Source organism: Barbus barbus (assembly GCF_936440315.1).
Source record: "Barbus barbus genome assembly, chromosome: 45".
Lineage (NCBI taxonomy): Eukaryota > Metazoa > Chordata > Actinopteri > Cypriniformes > Cyprinidae > Barbus > Barbus barbus.
In genome coordinates this window covers 23,412,922-23,438,408 of record NC_136723.1, presented here as the reverse complement: position 1 = coordinate 23,438,408, position 25,487 = coordinate 23,412,922, and the positions used below count along the sequence as shown (strand labels likewise).

The following is a 25,487-nucleotide window of genomic DNA, read 5'->3' as shown; positions in this document are numbered from 1 at the left end:
ACCGTACAGAGAAACGAGCCTGATCTCATCTGATACAGACAGATGCTCATCACACCCGTCATCTCAACGCCACTTCTGTAACAAGGTAAGAGCTGGTTGTTAATGTAAAGTTCTTGCAAAAGTATTTTGAGATTACTTTAGAAAATTAGTTAATATTAAGCAGTTACTGTTAATAGATCCAATATCTAGCAAGCAAGTTAGTAAGTAAATAAATAGCGATCAATTGAAAGTTTTGATGTATATAAAAAACAGTCCCACCCAGTGGAATTGCAAAACAATTGTTTTCAAACAGGTTTCCAGAACATTTCTGCCTTTGATAAACCAACAAATAGTTTATGTATAGTCTTATATTGTCTCTGTATATCAAACTAGGAGAGAAGAACGTATTTTAACATTGAAAAAAAATGGCACACTTCATCTGTAAGATTAAATGAGTAACTGTAAGTGGCTAAATCTGATCCCATGAATCACAGAGGCGTTCCTCTACAGATCAATGACGCTGTCAGTCCTGATTATCTGTTTGTCCTGGAGTTGTTCTCTGTCTGATGTGAAGGACACTGATCATCACACACTGTTAATTACTGTATTACATGTCGTCTTACATTACAGCTCTTCTGCTTGGGTGGCCAACAGAATGATTGAGCAGTTAGCATGGCATTATATTACTGACAGCCTTGAATTCATGCAGCAGTGATGTTTAAATGGGTTGTGTTAGGGTTATTATCAGTAAAACTATTAAATCAATTGACATAAAAGCTGAAATAAAACAAAAAACGTTTAAAACTTGTGAAATAAAATGAGAAATCTAAAATATGTTACCTGTTAACTGTAAATAAATAACTAAAACTAAAACCGAAATAAAAGAAACATAATGAAGCATATTATTTAAAAACAAAAACATAAAAATGCAAAAAGAACATGATAAAATGACTACAAATTAAATTTTAATTTAAATTGAAAACACTGGTTTGTGAAACACGAGCAGAAAAAACAGTTCTGTGTAAATTGCCTATAAATCTATTTGAAATGTTATTTGATTCAATAAATAACATTTCCTTAATAGGAATCGTTGAAATAACATTTTTGGGTAATAAAACTAAAGCATGTAATTTTAGCACAAATCATTCAGACTGGTTTTGTGAACTGAATCAAATGATTCAGTGAAGAATAATGATTTGTTCATGAATCAAATATCGCTGCTCCTCTCATGAATGCCTCAAGGAGAACTCGGCCAGATGTCAAGATTTCCAACTTGTTCCTCATACAAGTATCAGTTTTTATCAGACATTAGAGTAGAGTAGAGCAACTGTTTACCTGCTTAGGAAGTAATTACTTATTCCTTCAGTTTAATTCTAGTTATTTATAGGCTTTTTCACTGTAATTGGAAGGAGATTGAGGCATGAGGGCTGGATTTGAACCTACAAGATGTGTGTTGTGAGCAGTTATTTTGATATTATTTATAAATTAATATAGTATTTATTAATATTTTCAATTAATTTGAATTTGAGTTTTCATTCATCAGTTTCATTTAATCCATTTTTTGTTTAGTATTTAGCTATTTTTATTGGTTTTGAAAAAACTTTAGTGTGTGTGTGTGTGTGTGGGGTGGGGGGGGTTAAGTTAATTTTAGTGCTTCAATTTAAACTTGTTTAATTATTGCCAAGCTCATTTTCATTTACTTTCCTTTTTTTTCATCTGATATTCATACTTTATTTTACTTCGGCTTTATTTCAGTTAAGAAACGTGTTTTTAATCGTTTAAGCGCTCCCCACTGTGCCACAGCTACTGCTTCTGAATGTATGAATCAATCAATTATGTGACAGTGTGTGACATAAGAGAACTGTGTGTGTGTGTGCATGTTTATGTGGTTTATGAGGACACAAATTTGTATAATGACATGGGTATGACAGAGGTATTACAATATGAAGGTGGTTTATGAGGACACTGACTATGTCCCCGTAATTCAAAAGGCTTAAAAAACATACTAAATGGTGTTTTTTTGAAAATCTAAAAATACACAAAGTCTCCTGTGAGGGCTAAGTTTAGGTGTAGGGTTGGTGTAGGGCAATAGCACACACAGTTTGTTCAGTATAAAAACCATTACGCCTATGGAGAGTCCCCATAAACCACAAAAACCAACATGTGTGTGTGTGTGCTGACAGTGAACATCCTCTCATAATTATGCCGATGCATTGGGTTTTCCTTTCCCTCCAGCAACAAGGACATTGATCTAATGAAGCTGCAGGTCCACGTGCTATATCGTGCGGGGTTCTTTCAGGTCCTGTGACCGAGCTGGAGGCTTTAAAACCACTGACAGCTAGAACTATACAAAAAAACTAACTGATGAGCACTCATTAGTTATGTGTAAATACACTAAGGCGATATAATCTGCAGAGTGCTTTAATTAAGCAGAAGGGAATATATGCAAAGCTTCCAAAATGTTAACTAATAGATATCACCACGCTTCTCCAGCTGAATAATCATAGTACATTAATACATTTGTTTTGTATTACAAGTCTTCTCAAATGTTAGTTTTTAAATATGCAAGTGAGGCATTATCTAATGAAAAATGCATGAATTTGCATACATTTCAAAAGCAGGAATCTGAACATTGGATAAAGCCAGATTCAATATTCTCATTCATTTTTTTTTATATATTACATTTTGGATACTCTTTTTATTACTTCTTAAATCTGAAAATACTGCCAACAGCCAGAAAAAAATTCACCATGGTTTTAGAAAAGACAAAGTTATATCAATTAGATGAATTATATATGAACAAACCCCTCTATAAAACCCTTTAGAAAACTGTAAAGTTTGTTGTGCCACTGAAGATTTTAGAGATTTCAGATATGTATTGTCATTGAAATATACAGACCCAATTACATCTGTAATAAAATGAACACTTAAATGTGTCTTTTAAATATTTCTTTCCAGTAGTCTGAAAAAAGACCAAGTATGGATGCAAAATAGGTCAAAATCTCAAGATTGACCAGTGCAGTGGTTTTGCCTGTAGTGTCTTGCCTTAATAATACGCTTTTATTCTGCCTTTTTCCTGTCAGGATGGACCATGACTTGCATGGCAGCAGGAGAAGTGGTCACCGCAGCAAACACAATGAGGATGAGGATGGTGAGAGGATATATATATAAAAAAAAAAAGGATAATATATATAAAAAGTCATATTATAATTCAATAAATGCAGCATATAAGAAAGCATCTAAAAATTAAGAGGTAAAATGAACTGGTTTGCTGAAAAGGAATCACACTGGAGTGTGAATTATGCCATAAATATCAAATAGAAGCTCACTGCTCTTTCATTCTCTGGTTTTAGAGTCCGTCTACATTGGTGTTCCAGTGCCACGGAGCTACAGAAGGAAGCGCAGACATCACAGGCACACGTCACGGCACTCCCACGACCGTGACAGCCGAGAGAGACACCACAACCGCCATGAACACCAGAATCGAGAGGAACCATGTGACCCAGATGAAGGAGAGCAGGATTCAAACGAGCTCTCTGACATCAACTCCACCAGTGAGCTTCTCTTAACCTCTTATTATTACCCTCATGCAACAAAAACGTCTAGTTACAAAACACAGTTCAGTGTTATTTAGTATCATTGAGATTCTATAAGTTTAGTTATTTTAGGTTATTTATTAGTGTTGTGCTGAAAATTCTATTTTGGTGTTTAAGGGCCAGTTTTACTAAGCAGGGCAAATTAGCGCAAGAGTAAGTAAGGGGTAAGTTTCTGCAGGTGATTTACTAACAATGCGCAAATTAAAATACACGCAACATCTCATTTACATATCGAAGAACCGGAGGCCAAAAAATGAAGGTTTGCTAGAAGTGTCCATCACCATCCACATAAAGGCATGTGGGTGGTGATGGCGCAGTGGATAAGACACATGCCTTTGGTGTGAGAGACCCGGGTTCGAATCCACTGTGAGACACCAATGTGTCCCTGAGCAAGACACTTAACCCCTAGTTGCTCCAGAGGCGTGCGACCTCTGACATATATAGCAATTGTAAGTCGCTTTGGATAAAAGCGTCAGCTAAATGAATAAATGTAAAGTTAGAGTTGTGATAGAGCTGGTATTGCGTGACTCCTAGTTGAGGGTTCTAAGTCGTCTTTTATTTCCTGAAGCAAATTTAAAATAACATGGCTTGGCAAATGATATGTTCAGATAATGTTTTCATCTGGCATTCCAAATAAAATTAATATGTGTGGAAAAAAAAAAAATGGGAGAGGCCCTTCTACTGTTCCCTGTGGTGCCTCTCCTAGCAAGGCATTTCAAGCGCAAAATAGTTTAAGACATGCTTTTTTTTGGACGTTAAAAATAATAAAAAGTAATTTTTACCAACAGCCATTAGCTTATATAATCGATGTCATATTAGATGACTGATGGATTATTTTAAATTGTATTTATAATATAGTGTAGAGTGTATTATGATGCTTGAAATGAGGGGGCTGTATGAAATATTGTATTATGAAGTGTTTTTTTTTTCCTTTTTATCTATTTTTTGTGATGAGCTGTTGTGACATGTGAATTTCCCTTTGGGATTAATAAAGTTAATCAATCAATCAATCAATCAACGTTAAATAATGGCGGAAATACCAGTAATTTGATGAGCGCAAACATTAGTAAAACGCATTGTGTGATTCATTTTAATACTCTCCTCCCATAACTTTTGCGTCTGAGAGGGAAACTCCTACAAATGCATATTCAATAAGGTCAGGTGGAAAAATAACTGTGTCCACACCTTTTCAGCGCTAATTCTTCACTGCGTGTCTTTAGTAAAACCTGAGAGTATTATTTTAACGCCAAAAAATGGTTTGCACTGGTGTAAGCTGTTAGTAAAACTGGCCCTTAATGTTTAAATGACCGACTTTTTGAAAAATTTTAGTTTTATTATGCTATATAATCATGAATATTTTTAATTTAGTCTTTTTGTCAACTTGTTTTCTTTCACTTAGCACAGGTTTTGATATTTCCCTCATTGATCTAAGCTTATGCATCTCAGTTTTGGAGATGCATAATTTGATAATGTTCATCCAAAAACTGAGGTGCATAAGCTTGGCTCAATGAGGCCTATGATCAGTTAGTTCCAAAATGAAATACAAAAGCTGTGCTAACTGAAAGAAAACAAGCTGATAACAAAGTTAAATCCAAAATTTGGTAATAATATAGAATAATAAGAGATTTATAAGCAATGTTTTGTAGGCCAGTCATTTTTTAACCGGGAGCACCACAAGTGTAACAAGACGGGGGATACAATCCCCAAAATGGTTAAACAAAAATAAGTTTATATAATTTTTATTTTAGTTTTTATTTTAGTAAATGGGAAATGTTGCTTTTCATGCCAACTCAAAAAAAAGAGAAATTAATGTTTTGTATATTTTATTTCAGTTAACATTTAGCCTATATTTTATTTCAAATAACAAACATGCTTTTTATATAGCCCTGATACAGTTACTGCTTCAGGTTTATTTTAAAATAATGTGCATCTTTGCGAATTATTGATTTGAGGTTTCAGACTTAAATTCTGAAGAGAGAGAGCGAGAAAGGGAGGGATCAGCAAAGCTGGAGGAGGAGAAAAACACTTGTTGGGCCTTTCATGCGTGTGGCACTTTGCCCTGCTTTAGTTTTCAGGAAAAAAAGCAACATTGCTGAGAAGAAAGGTTCAAGAACAAGAGGACTCGCTCATAGGGAAGGTGCATCTACGATGAGGGACGAGCTCAGTTAACAGCTTCATCAAGGAAGTGAACATTTCAGAAGTGTATTAGTAGATCTTTTTCCGTCAATGAAACGTTAAGAGCTAGAATTTCTGAAGGATGGAGCAGGAACAGCGTAGGTTGACGGGGTCCTTTAGTATTCAGGACTCCATACAGTCGTTGACGTCCAGTCTGGGCTCTCAGGGCACTCAACTGAGCAGATGCACAGGTACCGTCACAGACATCATTATCACCTTATTGCCTTACTATTGCTGCCAGTTCTTCTTATTAGCTTTGTCCTAGAGAGTTTCTTTCTGGAATTGTTATCAGAGCACATTTGCTTTGGAGTTTGAAACTGCTAGATCATGAGTCTATTAATCTATCTGCCAGTTTTCTGCTGATCAACCATGACTGAAGTCACAAGTTTGGTTGATGATTATAAGTTACTGACAGTCAAAGATATTTTGCATTGTGACATAATTTTCATGACATTTTAAACTTATTTACTCACTTTTCTGTAAGGCTAAATAAACAAAGGTAAACTACATCGGGATAGCATTAATTCCTTTTTGTGCATTTTTTTATTTCTGTTTTTAAAAATAAATAATAACAGTAATTTGTTAATTGTTCTATATTAAAAAAACACACAAAAAATGTGAATAATGAGACAAATATAGAAGTAAAATATCTGCTTTACATTAATGAGAACTTGATGGAAAATGTTATCAATTGTCATAAAAAATAATGACACAATTCCTAAAAAAAAATTAATCGTCTATGACATTTAATCACACGTACCCCCAAGATTCACTTTTCTGTAATGCTAAAATAAAATAAAATATAGATCATAAACTATTTAAATTGTAATCAGGATAGCTCTTATTGTACTTAATTTTTGTGGATTTAAAAATTTTTTTTTACTGTTATATATTAAGAAAATCTGTATAACAACAACAACAACAACAACAAAAATAATGCCAATTACAGACAAATTAAGAAGTAAAACATTTGCATTACAGTAATTTGAGGGAATCTGAGGGCAAATGTCCTTAAATGTTAATAATGTCACAGTGCAAAAAAAATGTAATGCATTTTTAAAGCATGATATAATTTATTCTTTTACTTTGATATTCAAAATTAGGTTTGACGAGTTCACCCATTGCTGCTGGATGTGAAGGCATATTTCTGAGATCAGTCAGGCCTGATTCTACAACTTCCAATAATGATTTTCATCAACCCTTGTTTAAATGTTCATTTTATCACGATCTTGCTTTAAATGCAACAATTTAAATTGTGAAACCTCAAATCCTTAAGAATGCATTTAAGTCTTTTGCAAAGGGTTGTTCCTCTAAGTTTTGTTTTTTTCTGAAGAAGTAAAAATCTCAGGATTTAAAAATAAGATCAACAGTGCTCGTTTTAAAGTGATAACTCACCTTTCCTCTATTCAGTGCATTTTTGAAGCACTGCAACTAAAGAAATGATTGTGTTGATGACTAGTACTATATCAACAACCAACTTCTAATAGTGACTCCATCAAAGTTTAATTGACTAACCAAAGTGATTCAAGTGCGTGAGCTATAAATAATCGGGTGCATTGTACTCTACTCTGCATTGGCATTCTACAACCACACGTATTTGTGATTGTTACTTCAGGATTAGAAGGATTACATGGAGAAAAACACCCGCGTGCTAATTATCCCGAGGAAAAGCCAGAGATCGAGAGGAAGGTCACAACAAGATTGTCATGCATGGGCACACAAGCACCGACTTGCACCACATCAGATCTAATGCACATGACATTAGATTGAGAACAGGTTTTAGTAGCCCACGCTGGAGTTTATGTAATTTGACTTTACCTAAAATATAGAGTCGATATATTTGATTAAATCACTAATGTTGACATTAGATATTGATTCTGGCATCATGCATCAGATTTTTGTAAGCCATTGTCACATGGTTGTTCTAAGTTAATCTACCGAACAAATTCTTTTGATATGCTTTCAGATATTCGTGTGATTTATGAAGAGATTTATGCATATTTATCTTCAAAGGAAGATTGTTCAAATACTTATCTTTAAACAATATCATTGATTTGATTCTGACTATGTCATTGGCTGATGCATGACTCAAGTCGAGCTGAATTCGGTGCATTCTCAGACCTGGAAGGTCAGGCTTTTGAAATCAAATTCTCATTCTGATTAGATGCATGTTTGGCCTAAGAATGATGATGGCCTCGGGAGCCGTGCATCGTAATGGTCCTGCTCTGTCATATTCAGATTTCATTTCAAGCGGGTCAGCGCAGGGTCAATTCAGACTGAGCCGAAGGCAAAACATAAAACCCAGACTTATACGTCATAAAGGCCAATAGGCTTCTGCTTAACCCAAAGAATCAAACTCATTTTTACAATTAGGAGGTGTTGAGCCAAAGGCTGTTATTGACCCCTTTTGCATGGACACAGTGTTTATTTGCTTACTTCTTCATGCTTAAATGCTTGTCGAGCATCTGCAGTTTCTTTTCAAAGTTATGGTTTTGACATTGAAGTTTATACAACAGGTGAAAAAATACAATATTTTTATATTGAAAGCCCAAGGCTTACCAAAGGTGGCCTCAACACCTTAGCAACACCCTGACATCATTCAAACATACAAGCTAGCAAATGTATTCAGCAAAGATATAGGAAAGACATTTAAAATCAGTTTATTTTTTATATATAAAACCATCCTGAAAATCCTGAAATGTTTCTTTTACGAAACATAAAAAAAAGTTACAAAAATTTAGTTTAATTGTGTTTTATTTCAGCTAGTTGCCAAGGCAACATTTGTCATTTCTGTTTAGTTTCACTTCATACTAAAATAGCTCAACTTAAAAATTAATAAAAATCAATACAAAAATATATGAAAATTATAAAAACTAAACAAGTAAACTAAAATTATAATGAAAATGGAAAATATAAAATGAATACAATTCTAAATATAAATAAAAACTACTATTGTATTTCAATGATACTAAAATAGCACTGCAACAAAATAACACTGGTCAAATCAGGAACGGTTGCAAGCAAGATTCAAACTTTCCTCATCCACAAGACTCTATATTGAAGCATGTGCACTGACGCTTGTTTTGCTTAGTTCCTTTGCTCACATACTACATATATATATATATATACTGTATATATATTAAATGCATGACTTTGCATTTTATCAATGTACCTTAAACTTTGCTTTTGTGTGTGTGTGTGTGTGTGTGTGTGTGTGTGTGTGTGTGTGTGTGTGTGTGTGTGTGACAGTGTCCCCTGCTGCTGAAAGACTACGTCACATCCTCAGAGAGGAAGATGAGCCCACACCCACCCTCTTCACTGAGATGGACACACTGCAGCATGAAGGTGGAGAGATGGAGTGGAAAGAGTCTGCCAGGTGACACACACACACACACACACACACACACACACACACTCACTTTTGAAGCCCTTGTGACTTTATCTAAATTGGAAACTGATTCATCTAATTTAAGGTTTGTGCCTTAAAGCTGATCTCAATGACTTTCAGAATTTATTTATTACTTTTACATTTTATCCAAAAGAACTTACAAAAGAGGAGCAAAAGCATTTCATCATAGCATTAAGACAAAGCATTTATTAATCTTAGTTCACATTCTATGGTTATACATTTACTTATAGATGATTAAAATCTAGTTGCACATTATAAAAAATCTGTTAATAATATTTAATGGACCCGAGGTAACATGAGCAGCTGTATTTTATTAACTAATATTAGCAAACATTAATAAATACTGTAACAAATGTATCGCTCATTGTTACTTAATGCATTAACTAATGTTAACTAATGCGATTTTATTGTAAAGTGTTACCTTATAAGGAGATTTATTGCTTGTTGCAATGATTCCAAGCCATTTACACATTTAAAATCCAGAAGCATTTCATCCATCTTTTGGTATGTGGGAAGACAAGTTGTAAAGTTGCATTTTCTGTGTGATTCCTCAGGTGGGTCAAGTTTGAGGAGAAGGTGGAGGAGGGTGGCGAGAGGTGGAGCAAACCACATGTGTCCACGCTGTCTCTGCACAGTCTGTTTGAGCTGCGCACCTGCCTGCAGACGGGCTGCATCCTGCTGGACCTGGAGGGGTATTCCCTGCCGCAGATAGTGGGTCAGTACACCGTCTACCCAGAAAACACTACATAAACACCAAACAACAGACCCGAGTTCAATCTTAACACTACAGAACTTGAGATTGAACACCTATTATTTACAAAGTTCCAAAATTCTGCTTATTACTATTCCATTTTATAAACATACACTACGTTCAAAAGATTTTTATTGGAAAGAAATGATCCGCAAGTATTAAATTGATCAAAAGTGGCAGCAAAGACATTTATAATGATACACATGATTTCTGTTTCACATAAATAATGTTTTAAACTTTCTGTTCATCAAAGAATCCTTAAAAAAAAGGACGAAAATCACGTTTCCATAAAAATATGAAGCAACAAACTGTTTTCAACATTGATAATAATAGAAAATTTATTATTTTCCCTTTTTATTTGAAACATTCCCAAACGCATTAACTATATCTTGATTCTCACCTTTATAGATTGTTAGTTGATCTAGTGGGCGATGGTCAAAGCAGCCTAATAATGTAGTCTATTAACTATGCATAACAAGCTGCCTGTTTACTTAAGTAGCAGATATGGCCATAACATAGTTTTAATACGACTGACTTTATATTTAATGTGAATTTAACATTGAACGTTTATATGAATAAAACATTGTAAGCTAGGTTAGGCTACTTATCATAACACTTTCATTGTACAGAAGAGCAAAGAACATGGTAACGTAATCATTAGCTAATGATTTGCATGGGTATCATTATGGTGTGACTTTACTTGTTGAGGCACATGACTAACTAATTCAAATTCTATAACCACAATGACATATTACTTAACAATTAGTTAATAGTTCTGTGCCTCAACAAGTAAAGTCATAACATAATGATACCTTAGCAAATGATTAATTAAAGCAGACAACTGGAAGTTTAAAGGCATGGCTTCGACCCAATGTGGTAATTAACATATGAATTTACTTCATTAGATAAAAAAATAAAGTCATTAGGTAATTAATACATAACACATTTAACTGATAACAATTTATTGATCTGTGAATCAATGTTCATTAGTTGCTGATGAAGTAATCAGTAATAAATGGTTTAGTTCTTCATGAGTTATACATTAATTCATGATGCATTACTTAAGAATTATTTAATGCATATTTGTGCACTCTCAAAAACTCCCATTAAAATCACTGAAGCTGTTTACACTGTGAAATTAATATATTACCTACAGATTCATACACACATCTGCTCTTTATTGTTTCTAACGAGAGAATTCTCCAGTATTCAGTGAGCGAGAGAGTGAAGAAAACAGCAGTATTTCAGCTATAACTCATCTGAACGCCTCTGATTGGCTCAACAGAATCGTGTGTGGTTGGTTTTAATGTGAGGGGCTGTAAAAACGTGTCTGTCTCTGGCTCAGCGCCAGCCAGTCAACACAGATTTGAATTTAGCAGCTGATGATTTGATGCGCTGAACGATTTAATCACGCTGGTGTGATTGTATCAAATATAGGAAATATTATTCGGCTATTTTTTGTCTTTTGGAAGTTGCATTCAAAATCCACTAGGCTCACTAATGTTTTACATTGTTACTGTTTTTACTGTAATTTTGATTAAATAAATGCAGGCTTGGTGAGCATGAGACTTTCAAGAAAATCTTACATACCACAAACATTTGAACTGTACTTTTGATTCTGTTTCTAGCTACTAATAGGAGTCCAGTAGCACACACTTTCCAAATTAAAAAGCACCTTTTCAAAAATGATAGATTGCATTAGTCAAAACTATATTGCTCAGACATTGTTCTTTTAAAGCTCGTTTAATGGGGTTCCGTTTAACCGAAGTCTCAACTTTGTGTTTCGTCTCGTATGATTCATGAAATTTATACTAATTCAAATGCAGTGAGAGCATAGATCTACACTCTACACTGTTAAAATAGAAAGCAACTCAGACTATTTGAGCTTGCAAGAATTTGATGAAATATGTTTTAGTATTTAGAGCTCAGATTTTGCTCAGTTTGTGATTTCTTCTAAAAAAAATGACTTTTGAGATTACTGGGATCTTTTTCCTCAGGAGACACATCTGTGCTTCCATATGCTCCATATACTCACATTGCTGTCTCATGTGTGATTTTTCTTTATTCTTTCAGTCTCCCCGGTGTTATTTAAATATGAACTTTAATCCTGTGTCTGTATTTTTCTGCCTTTCACAGATGACATAGTTGAAAAGCAGGTGCAGGAGGGTCTTATAGCTCCGGAGATCCGTGAGAAGATCAGTTTTGTCCTCTTGAGGAAGCACCGTCACCAGACCAAGAAGCCGATCCACCGCTCGCTGGCGGACATCGGAAAACCCAGCCCGTCGAGTGAGTGTCCCTGTCCCACAGTCCCTGTCTTTCCCTGACACTTGTCTTTTCAAATCATTTCTTATGAACTTCTTTTTCTTGCATTTCCACTTTATTCTTTTGCCTGTCTTCTGCCATTTCTCTGTGTCTGATCTCGGGTCTGCATCAGACCGCAGTCCGAGCCCGAGTCCTCGCTCTGTGTCGGGTTTCCATCGCTCCACTGAGGACCTGCGAGCTCGTCAGAGCGGCGGCCTCAGCAAACTGTGTGAGTCTGGCCTTCTGTTTCTTCCCCCTTACATAGATTTATCCACAACTACCTCCAGATCTCTGGATTTTCTAATAAGCATTCAAGTTTTGTTGCTTTAAATCACCAAATCTCATTGAAAATGCAAATTGCTGTCAGTGTGAACACCCTTTAACCTCACATAGCATCATTCACACACTAACTGCTTGTAGTTGCACAAGAAGGAGAACAATTTCTGCAACGCAGCAGTGCATTTCTGCCATTGTTCTCAGGATTAGAGATTATTAGAAGGTCTTGACTTTAGTTTTTCATTCTTGTTGGTTATGATTTGTTTCTGGGTACTTTAGGACAGAAAAACAACATCTTTTTTTCTTATCTCTAAAGAAAGAGTTACTAAAATGTATGAGTATATAAAAGTATCTTTTAAAAAACATGATTGCATAAATAAATCCCATTCTAAGCAAAACTTCTCAAGCAAATGTGACATTTAGAAGTTAATGATGTGTGGCACTTGAATATTGTAATCATAAAATGACATGGTATATATCAAAGTAACATGCTATTACCATCTGAATCTGATGCATAATTTGTGATTAATTTGTTGCTTTATTTGGCTTTGCCTTCGACAGTGAAATGACATCATAATAATGTATTTAATTTTGTGTTATTTTAGTATTATTTATATTCTTTCATAGTATTTATTAACATTTGATTTCATTTTTATATTTTCCGTTTTAATTTTATTTTATGATTTTTTATTTGTTTTTATTTTATTTGGTAATGTGCTTTTTATTCGTTTTGAAATATTTCTATTTAGATTTAATTTATTTTCATTTCCATTTTAGCTTTAGTAATTTTGGTACTTCAGCTTTAAGTTATTTTAAATTTTATTTTAGTTTTAAGTATTTTTTTTTTTACATTTACATTATATTTTGTTGTTTTTTTACTACTGTTTGTTTTAGTTAACGTCTAGTCACAACACTGATTAAATTAATAATCATCAAAGCGTTTCATTTGTGCTTTTCAGATCCTTCTCAGTGCCGCAGTATGAATGATATTTCCGTCACACCCAGCACCGACCAGGTTCGACATTTTTCCATTAGTATTCCTAACATTGTGTTATTTTTTCACATGAACATATTGAAATACACAGAAAATTTATTGATTCATTAGCACAGAGTAAACAAGATGATCATAGAAACAAGAGCACTACATCTGGGGTCTTGTCTTATCTATGTGGCAGATATGATACACATACATCTCATAATTTATGCAGGGTAATATGCCATATAAGTCATTCAAATGATGCCAGCAGTCGTTTGTCATTTTGTAGTGTTTTCCTTTTATTTTAATGTGGTGCAAAAAATGAAAAGCTTAATCTGAAATACACAATAAAGCATTTAGTATTGCCAAAGTATTTTGAGGGCTTCAGTGTTTGTGTGAGGAGGGTTGTTAATGCCGCTGCTCTCAGATCGCTAGACTTCAAAGTTGGCCAATTCTGAGTCCACTTTAATGAGTTTTTCTGCTTAAAGTGACACCCTTTCATGTGGACACTGCCCTCGACAGGCTTCATTTATGCCCTACAGCAGCATGCTGAGATTGAAAGTCAAGGGTCCTGGGAATTATGGGGTGTCAAATGCATGCAGATTTCATGTGCAAAAATATTTCCACTAGTTAATTTACAGAATTTGATTAATATACAGATACATTTGTGCATGCATTTAAACTGAGTAGTTTGATTAATTGATGTGTTAATGCAATGACCCCAAAAAAGGACCTTTAAAAGTGAATGAATTGTCATTGCATTAACAAAATATCAAGTGACAGCACAAGCACATTTTTCATGCAAGTCACTTTGAATGAACTTAGTTATAGGGGAATTGACGTCATGCATCCAATAAAAATCACCTTGGTCCAGGTAGTTAAGTGATTATAAGAATGTGAAACTGAAAAAATTATAGAAGTTCAACTTTTAAGTGAGACTGGAGGGTCCAAATACTTTTAGATTTATTCTAATAGAGCGGTGGAACCTACAGATTTGATGTACATTTAGTACATATATAACGGCAGGCAAAACAGGGTCAGGACATGAGAAAGGAGCTTGTTTATTCATTGCAAAAAGCGAATTGACTCTGGAAGTGGCATTAAAAGATTAAAAGCTGATTTTGCCCATAAGCACAGACCATGCCACATCCACGTGTTGTTTGAGGCCACCGTTGCCAAACGGCTGTTTTCATTGGTTCATGTGTGTGCGTTTGCCTCCTCGGTCTTCCCGCTGTGATTGCATAACTTTATTGATATGCTATTGGAAAAAATGAGCCGCTTCCCAGCTCCATCACATGCAGGCACATCAGACATTGCTAATAGAGCTCATATTGATACTGGTATCATTCTGTGTGAACACAAACTCTTTCCAACATGGAAATTTCATGACCTACGCATCTCAGCGCTTCAGACCATATGGACTAATTAAACCCACTCATCCGTGATCCCTAACTGTATTGTTATTCCACCCACCAGCTGAAGAATAAGTTCATGAAGAAGATCCCCAGAGATGCCGAGGCGTCTAATGTGTTGATTGGAGAGGTGGATTTTTTAGACAAGCCATTTGTGGCCTTCGTTCGTCTGGCTCAAGCCACAACACTAGGGGGCCTTACTGAAGTCCCTGTGCCAACAAGGTGATCCTCCCACAGATTGCATATGATAATTGGCTGTTTAAATAGCTGATAGCAGAAATTCAGCAGGCAGTCTGTGAATAATGTGATAACTAGTAGTTGACATGTAGTTGCAAAGTTGCTTAGAAAATCTTACTTATAATTAAGTGGGCTATCAAAATGAAGTGTTGATAAGATAGGTGAAGATAAATCAACTGTCTTATTTTGCAAAAAAAGTTTATAAGCCTATGGAAGCCAATTTTGCATGATTTGGTAAATCATAATCATGACAATGACGACCAAAAAGTCTAAATTATGTCATACATTTTCATAATTATGACATATAAAAAATCTAAATTATGATTGACTAAATCATCAAAGATATGAGATTAAAAAATCGAGATTATGAAAAAAGTCACTTGATGTAATATCGACTTTCTTTTGTCATAATTATGACTTTTAGATCATTTTTGTTGTTTTCCAGTAAAAGTGTTTTCTATTTACACCAAATCACGCAGAATTGAAAAGTGCAAATTAAAACATAAAAAGTTGATTTTGCGACTTTATATATAATAATTTGACTTTTTATTTCATAATTAGGACTTTTTATCTTATTTCAAATTTTTATAGCCTAATTTTGTGTGTGGCGGAAATGTGCTTGCATACTATAGGCCAGGGGTCCGCAAGTAATGTTTTGGCATCGGGCCCAAAAAAATAAATTCGCCACTAGATGGCGGGCCAGAACATAGTCAAAGGATCATTTAAGAAATTAATTGATGAAAAATGCAACTAGAATTGCCTGTGACATACTCTGTAACTGTGAGCTGTTACTCGGTGTTCAATCCTGTGGTAGGACAGTCATTAACAAAATGTCATATTTGTGTGACGGTGTCAGGCAGAGTAGGCTATGTGAGCGGAGTGGAGCGTCAACAATTTCCCTTCCGCGCTCCGGGCATTTAATAACTCCGCGATCACTGGAATCAGAAACACCGCTCTGCCTTCGCTCCACGGCTAAAGTATTTCAGTATCACAGTTCTGTTCATAGGCCTATATTAAAAAAATAAAATAAATAAAAGATTGTTTCAGCGTGGCTTATTGGAACACTAGTGTGCAAACGTTTTTCCTACCACATGACAAGCTATTTACATGGTTGTCAGCATTAAAAGGCATAATTGCTGCTTTTTGCAGTGCAATTTTTATTTTATTTTTTTTGTGATGAAAATATCAGTAAGTTTTCGTCAGTTATTTTACCTGCGGATCGATGCATTTCTTACAGATTTCTGCTCATTCGAAATCAGATACAGATGAAAGATTACATTTGTTTGAATGCATTATTGAGAGAGCGATTGCGTGTAAATAAGTGTTGTAGTAGTAGTTTAAATCATGCTTTCAGCTCCATTTCCGTCATTCACATTCTTTCTGATTTGAGTGATCCTTCTCTGTCAAGCTAGCTAAATATTTTAAGCTTGTGAATTCTTGCTAAATATGCAATTATATTACAGCCGGGTCGTTGGCATGAATTGTACCTGTGATGGAGCGCTCTTGGAGCGAGTGAAAACCACGCCGCTCCGACTTTTAAACAAAATCCGCTGCTCGCTCCATTCAAAATCACACCGCTCCACTCGTGCTCCGCTCACATAGCCTACTCTAACTTGCTGTCATGACAGATCTATTTCAGAACCAGCCGCAATCAAAATAATCTGGCTGCGGGCCAGATATTATTGCTGGCGGGCCACTTTTGGCCCTCGGGCCGCCTGTTGCCGACCACTGCTATAGGCTGTATATTGCAATTATACTGCGATCAATTTATTTCTGGATATCTATTTTTACTGGAAAAAATATATTTTTGCGGTGTGGTCAGAGTGAAGAGGCATTTAGAATTTAAGAGGCATCATCAATATTTTTAATTCATTTTACAGAAAGAAAAAGAATGCATTGTAAATTTTTGAATAAATACTGTGCAAATTTTCCAGGTTTCTCTTTGTGCTGCTCGGTCCCAATGGCAAGACCAAATCCTACAATGAGATCGGTCGGGCCATGGCTACACTCATGGTTGATGATGTAAGAGAAAATATCAGCAGCTCTGAACCTTGAAATTAAGCTTCATCACAGCATTTGTTAACAGATCTCTCTGTGTCTGTAGCTGTTCAGTGACGTGGCCTATAAAGCCAGAGATCGTGAGGACTTGATTGCTGGGATTGATGAGTTTTTGGATGAGGTGATAGTTCTTCCTCCTGGAGAATGGGATCCCAAGATCCGCATCGAACCCCCGAAGAAACTGCCTTCAGCAGAGATGAGGTACTAAATCACAAATCTGCACTACCATTCAAAAGATTGGGGTCAGTAGATTTTTTTAAAGAAATTAATACTTTTAATTCATCAAGAATGCATTACATTGATCAAAAGTTACAGTAAAGGCATTTATAATGTTAGAAAAGATTTAATAAACAATAATGCTGTTCTTCTGAACTTTCTATTCATCAAAGAATCCTGAAAAATGTATCATGGTTTCCAAAAAAAGTATTGAGAATCACAGCTGATAATAATCAGAAATGTTTCTTGAGCAGCAAATCAGAGATTTCTATGATTTCTGAAGGATCATGTGACACTGAAGACTGGAGTAATAATTATGAAAATTTAGCTTTGCATCACAGGAATAAATTACATTTTAATATATATTCAAATAATAAATTCATTATTTTAAACTGTAATAATATTTCAGAATTTTTTACTGTATTTTTGATCAAATAAATGCAGCCTTGATGAGCAGAAGGGACTTCTCTCAAAATCATTAAAACCGGCCCCAAACTTTTGAACTTCAAAATAATAGATATTCTTATATGCTGCATTATTAAAAATACACTGTGAAAAATATTTTGTCATCTAAATCATATACTTCATGTGCTAGCATCTAAATTAACTGGCATTATACAAGTAAAAAATATGATTTAATATTGATTCAGTCACATTAAATATTGCCTTTTAAATGATGTAGCAGGTAGCACAAGTCATTCTGTTTGTTTTTGCAGGAAGTCCGTTTTCTCTCTGAATGAGGTGGGGCAGCCGAATGGGAACACAGGAGGCGGTGCGGCGTCTGCAGAAGACGAGGAGATGCCAGCTCCACATGAACTCGGAGAGGAGCTGAAATTCACTGGCCGGTAGCGTCCACTGGACCTGCTCAACTTCTAGTTGTAGAGATTAGATTTGATGTACACAGTGTCTGAGACTCTTTCTGTTTGTGTAGATTTTGTGGAGGACTGTGGCTGGACATCAAGCGTAAAGTGCCCTGGACTCTCAGTGACTTCTATGATGGCTTCCACATCCAGTCCGTCTCTGCGGTGCTCTTCATTTACCTGGGCTGCATCACCAATGCAATCACCTTTGGAGGACTGCTTGGGGACGCAACCGACAACTACCAAGTAATTTACCTTGTATCCACTAATGTTTTCCATGCGGCTGTCTAAAGATCTGATATAATACCAGTATTTAGTTGTTTTCAGCATAATGCTCAAAACAGCCAAATATGAAGCAGTTAACTGGCCTGGCCAATATAACACTCTATTATTGTTTTATATCATTTCAGAGTAAAAAAATAAAATATTGTGAAAATAAAATTAAGAGAACTATGAGAACTAAAGTTGCAGTTGTGTGATATAAAAATCATATATATATTGCGACATATAAAGTCATAGTTAATTTATTTTTTATGGAAGCCCAATTTTGCCATATATATATATATATAATCATAATAATGACACAAAAAGTCGAAATTATGACATAAGACATAACTATAAGATAAAAGGACAAAATGATGAGATCAAAAGTCATAAGACACAATTGACTTTTTGTTACACTATCAACATTTTATCATAATCATCACTTGCTGTGTCATAATTTGGACTTTATTTAGACTATAATTGACTTATTTCATAATTTCAATATTTTGTCATAATTTTGATGTCATAATCTTTTTATCTCAAACTTATGACATGGTATCTGATAATTTTGACTTTTATGGTTTAGCAAAGCATGATCTTTTTTTCTTTTGTGGCAGAAATGGGTTTCCACAATAAGCAGGCTTCCTAAAATGTCTTGTTTTTAATAAACAATATTTTAATATTTTAATAAATACTTAGTATTTTTGTCTTGTTTCTAATCAAAATATCTAAAAATTCTTAAATTAAGATATATTTACTAGATATGCAAAATGACATAAAATAATTTGTCTTATTTCCGTGGGGTGGGGGGTAAATTAAGTGCATTTTGCTTAAAAGAAGTAAAATGATCTGCCAGTGAGGTAAGTAAAACACTGTTTTAAGAATATTTTACTTACCCCTCTGGCAGATCATTTTACCCGTTTTAAGCAAAACACCTTATTTCCCTGGAAATAAGACGATGTGTCATTTTGCTTATCTATTAAATGCATCTTAATTTAAGAATTTTTAGATATTTTGGCTAGAAACAAGACAAAAATAAAAGTAAGATAAGCCTTTTTTGTAGTGTTTTTTCCTCCTTTCAGTTTCAGTTTTCTGTTTGCATGTCCTTTCATTTTTTTGACTTCCAGGGTGTGATGGAAAGCTTTTTGGGCACGGCTTTGGCCGGCGCGGTCTTCTGCTTCTTCGGTGGTCAGCCCCTCATCATCCTCAGCTCTACAGGACCGATACTGATCTTTGAAAAGCTGCTGTATGAATTCAGCATGTGAGCAGGACATCTGTGATTTAGTCAAAATGCATGTAAAAAAAATGAATTGAATTAAGTGAGTCAGCAGTCTTGTATTGAGTTTGATTCTTCAGTGTCGTCTGTGTTCAGAAACAATGACATAGACTACATGGAGATCCGGCTCTGGATCGGCCTGCACTCCTGTCTCCAGTGTCTGATCCTGGTGGCCACAGATGCCAGCTACATCATCAAGTACATGACGCGCTTCACCGAGGAGGGCTTCTCCAGCCTCATCTCCTTCATCTTCATCTCTGACGCCCTTAAGAAAATGATGAGTATCTTCAATTATTACCCCATCAGTCGAGACTTCAATCCAGATTACATCACCAGCTACAGGTGTGACTGCCAGGCTCCTGATCAAGGTGAGTCTGAACCCTTCACCCAAAAAACCTCAACCTCAGGCAGACAGGGTTTACTTTCTTCATTTGTACAATTTTACTTTCTATAATACTATTTGCTTTGTCTTTTTGTAAATGAAACGTCAATGCATGTTTTTGTTTTGATTATTATTTTTATTATCATTATTATTCATAATAATAACATTTGTTATTATTAAACAATGTTTTATTCAACTGTAATTGAATGTAAATCATTAAATGTAACTATAAACATATGTAATTATTATTATTATTATTATTATTTATTATTATTATTGATTAAAAATATTTTTGATAATACAATTATAAATAATAACATTTTAAATAAAAATAATAATATTTTTCAGGGTATTTTATCATATTTTTGCTTTTGATGAAAAGATCCTTGATATTATATAATATTTTGTCATATTAATATTTAATAATATTAGTCAATTATGACAAATAAATTTATTATTATTATTATTATGGATTATTATAATTTTTGCACCATTTTTTGCCATTTTGATGAGAATATACTTTAAATTTTGTCATTATTTTCTTGTCTTACTAATTAGTTTGAATTAATTTGTAATTCTTTTAGTATCTAAAAATAATAATTTTGGTCAAATAAAATACAATTATTATAAATCTCCAGATATGACTGCATTCATGCATTCAGCCACTGTTCACAATCCAGATCAAATCAAGAACCGTCTTCAAATATTTTCTGTTAAATATTTGGTTTTACTCAGAAATTTAAGAATATTTTAAGTCGACTATTTTCTTTTGGTTTTTGGATGACGTATTGGTTTGTTACATCTGACCACTGCAACTTATGTGTATCATATTTGTTTTTGTCGCCCATACTCAATTTGGCTGCTGACTGGAGTAAGTATCGGCTACTACCTTCTGGACATCTGATGATATCTTATTTTGGGAATGACAGTATTTCTTGTCAATAAGCATAAAAACACTTGTTTATCTTCTGTTGTAGTGTCTCCATTGGTTCTCAACGCTTCCTCTCCATTAGGCCTAGAAAACATCTCTGATTACTCTATGGTGAGCTGCAGCTGTCATAAGACTGTTTAACATCAGGGTTTCTTCAAAACAAGCATCCTATATCTTTTCTGTCTCTTGTTGTCTTTGTCCACTCGTGATCTCACTCCTCCGCTCAGTTCAACATCTCTGCTCTGGACTGGAATCAGTTGAGTAAGAAAGAGTGCTTGAGGTTCGGTGGTTCCCTGGTGGGCAAATCCTGCAAATATATCCCTGATCTGGCCATGCTGTCTTTCATTTTGTTCTTCGGCACTTACTCCATGACCATCTCGCTCAAGAAGTTCAAGGCCAGCCGTTACTTCCCCACGAAGGTTGGAAAACTGTGTATTTCCCTTGCATGTCAACATACTCTCCGTGGAGATGGCATGCCTTCTTCCAGTCTGTATTGTATTTACCACTGTCCCCCAACTTCTTCTGGTTGTTTCTTGTTTTTCTCCAAGTGTCGCACCTTGATAGCAGATTTTTCCATAATTGTATCCATCCTGGTCTTCTGTGCTCTGGATTATGTGATGTCCTTGGACACTCCCAAACTGCATGTGCCCACCCAGATAAAGGTCCAGCATGTTTCTCTGTCTTTGTTATACCAAAAACTTGCCTTTTTAAACTGGTTATGTTTGAGTGAAATGCTGCTTTCAAGTCATCATTGTCTATAAGAGAAAAGCGCACGTGTGGCACCAAAAGATTGTATAAAGTGACAAATTCTGGATTTTCTTTGATTCACCATTTCATTTTATTCCAAGAATTAAATAAATAAATACAATTCAAAATTAGATATTATTATTATTAATAATAATAATAATAATTTTAAGTCTTCAACTGTTTACAAATAGTGATTCATCATATTTATTAAAACCACTGCTAATAATAATTAGTAACAGAAATATTTTTATGATGAATAATAATTATTATTTTGTTATACAATTAATAATAATAATAATAATGTTTAATAATAATTGAGTAATTATTTTTGAATAAATAATTGTTATGTTTTAAATAAAACAATGACAGTTATTATTATTATTATTATTATTATATAAGCCCTGGCTTTCCAAATTTGGTCAAAGTAAATTTTATATTTATATTAAATATTGATTATGTATGTTTCTTATTGTAAATGTGGATCTTTAAATTTTGTTTGTATGCATTTTATTTGATTTAAAACTATAATAATATTGGTATTATTTAATAATATTTGATGATAATGCATATTTTGTTAAATGCAGTATTATGAAATATTGAATCAGAAATGTGTATGGCACCTTTCAAGCCGTATAAGTGTTTCACAGGACATAAAATTACTATAATTTTAAATGAAATACATTAAATTCAGTTCATTTTTATGTATAATAATTAAAATATGAACATGAGGCCATACAAGTATAAAATTAAAATTAAATGTTCATTTTAAAAATTTCACCTGAAAAAAAAAAATAAAAAAATCACATTGTATTTGAAAATAGATTATTATGTATTGATGTCTGCTGAAACTCATAACAAATTCCCTTGAAGGCATCAAATATGTTACTGTTGCATTTTCAAATCGACCGGCCTTTAGTCTTATAAAGCCTCTGATCTTCTCTAGCTTTAGTTTTCTCCATCTTCATCTGTCTTTTTTCCTCTGTAAATGTGCAGCTTCGGAAGCTCATCAGTGATTTTGCAATCTTCACATCAATCATGACATTTGTTGGTCTTGATTTGTTAATGGGGCTTAAAACACCTAAACTGATTGTGCCAACCGAATTTAAGGTACGTTGTGCTACAGATACACTCGTATCTTTCTTTACCTCCTGACTGCATCTACTTGAGCTTTTTCACAATGATTATATACTAACATCACATGAATGCACTGTGCTTTACTAAACACACCGTGTGATTTCAGTGACATCTGTTGGTTACTGCTACGCTTTCATCGTGTTGTTGTGTCTGTGCAGCCGACGCGGCCGGATCGCGGCTGGATCGTCATGCCCTTTGGGAAGAACCCGTGGTGGATGTGTGTGGCCAGTTTTGCACCTGCTCTGCTGGTCACCATCCTCATCTTCATGGATCAGCAGATCACGGCTGTCATCGTCAACAGAAAAGAAAACAAACTGAAGGTGCTGAACGTCACCTTTGAAGCTTACTAGCACCCAAACCCCCTGGCAAAACTAGAACTAAAATGATATTTTACAACTTCATTTGCTTCATCTTCTATACTGTAAAAAAAAAAAAGTTGAGCAAACTTAAAAATCTGCTGAAGCTGGTTGCCTTAAACTTTTGAGTTTTCTCAACTAGTCTATAAAATTGAAAAGTTGAGAGAACTCAAAAATCTACAAAAATAAGTTAAGAAAACTCAAAAATCTGCTGAAGCTAGTTGCCTTAAACTTGTAAATTTGCTCAACTTTTTTCTTTTTTTTACAGCTAAATATCTTAATTTTTTATTTTACACCTAAAATTCCGAGAAAGTATTCCGAAATACTGCAAAATAATCCAATAAATCTTAAATAGGCTTTGTAGTTTCTATGCAAAATTATTTTATTTTTATATGACATCTCAGTGGTCCTATAAGCTTTATTTATTTTGTAAATGCTAAATATTTTTATTCTGAAAAACATTCAAAAGGTTGAAATAGTCTCAATTTTCATGAAAATTATGCCATACTGCAAAATTATTAAAACGTTTTTTTTGCAAAAGTTTAAAGCTGGAGTACTAAAATTACTAAATAAATTCAAATTCAAATTAAATTAATACAATTTTTAGTTCAAAATTAAAGTAAACTACACCTAAATAGAAATATGAAGGAACAAAATGCACAAAAGCACATAACAGAATTACTAAACCTTAAGCTAACATAAAATGAAAATATAAAAATGGAAGCCAATTCCAAAATTTTTAGAAATGCTATAATTGTATATAAATAATATTAAATTATCATGGGTTTGCACCCACTCAGAACACCGTAGCTACTGTTCAGAAACTCCTCAGTGACCAATTCACAATACTGCAGCACCGTTATGTTGAGTTTTGAATATTTAATATGCATGTTTGTCCATTGACAGTAGTGTTGTTGCATGTAGCATTGCTAAATGTCTTCTTCCCATTTTACCTGAGCAGAAAGGTTGTGGTTATCATCTGGACCTGTTCTGGGTGGGCATCCTCATGGCCGTCTGCTCCTTCATGGGTTTGCCGTGGTACGTAGCAGCCACAGTCATTTCCATCGCCCACATCGACTCTCTGAAGATGGAGAGCGAGTCCAGCGCTCCTGGCGAGCAGCCACAGTTTCTTGGTGTGCGGTAAGTCATAACCAGACTTCTTGTGTAGAATTTAGCTCAAGTATTGTGTTGTGTAGTTGTGAGGAGCATTATGTTTGTGTTTGTTGCAGGGAACAGAGACTCACGGGCATACTGGTGTTCGTCCTCACCGGAGTCTCTGTCTTCCTTGCACCAATACTGCAGGTAATCAAAACGCTCTTTCTTTACTCGACTGAAATCATGCTCACTTGTATTCTTAGTGCTGTACTAATAACTGTGTGTATTTCTGCGCAGTACATCCCTATGCCTGTGCTGTATGGTGTTTTCCTGTACATGGGCGTTGCATCTCTCCATGGCATTCAGGTACATGTGACTCTGTAAATCTGTAGTTCAGATTTAATAGTTCATCCAAAAATTAAAATTTACTGAAAATGTACTCACTCTCAGGCCATACAAGATGTAGATGAGCTTGTTTCTTCATCAGAACAGATTTGGAGAAATGTTGCATTACATCATTTGCTCACCAATGGATGCTCTACAGTGAATGGGTGCCGTCAGAATGAGAGTCCAAACAACTGATTAAAACATCACAATAATCCACACCACTCCAGTCCATCAGTTAATGTCTTATAAAGTGAAAAGCTGCATGTTTGTAAGAAACAAATCCATCATCAAAAAATAGGAGTCCTCTATCCATAATATTACTTTATCCAGTGAAAAAGGAGAGAAATGTACACTGTTTACAAGTGAATCCAGTTGATAAATCCAGTTTTGGATTTATGTTGATGGATTTTGATGTGAGAGGACAACAGGGGATGAGCTTTCTCACTGGTGGAAGCGTTATTATGGATTATGGACTCATATTCTGACCAGAAGCAATGGTTTAAATTTAAAATATCTTAATTGTGGATTTGTTTTTTTACAAACACACAGCTTTTCACTTCACAAGACGTTAATTGCTGGACTGTAGTGGTGTGGATTATTGAGATGTTTTTATCAGCTGTTTGGACTCTCATTCTGACGGCACCCATTCACTGCAGAGCATCTGTTGGT

At 34.6% G+C, this 25,487-nt stretch overlaps 1 protein-coding gene across 1 annotated transcript; it reads left to right on the top strand.

Annotated features, from left to right (window-relative positions):
* Positions 1-24,480, top strand: LOC306864554 (electrogenic sodium bicarbonate cotransporter 4-like; the record flags this gene model as incomplete). The annotated part of the gene is made up of 20 exons (XM_079408649.1): positions 1-85; positions 3,063-3,130; positions 3,333-3,533; positions 9,000-9,126; positions 9,714-9,874; positions 12,047-12,196; positions 12,345-12,440; positions 13,447-13,502; positions 14,940-15,097; positions 17,047-17,134; positions 17,217-17,371; positions 18,103-18,231; positions 18,318-18,492; positions 19,638-19,771; positions 19,883-20,154; positions 21,182-21,210; positions 21,327-21,518; positions 22,840-22,953; positions 23,139-23,300; positions 24,298-24,480. Exons 2-20 carry the CDS (start codon positions 3,064-3,066, stop codon positions 24,478-24,480), a joined length of 2,649 nt encoding a protein of 882 aa, XP_079264775.1. The 5' UTR covers positions 1-85; position 3,063.
* Between the last annotated feature and the right edge of the window lie 1,007 nt (positions 24,481-25,487).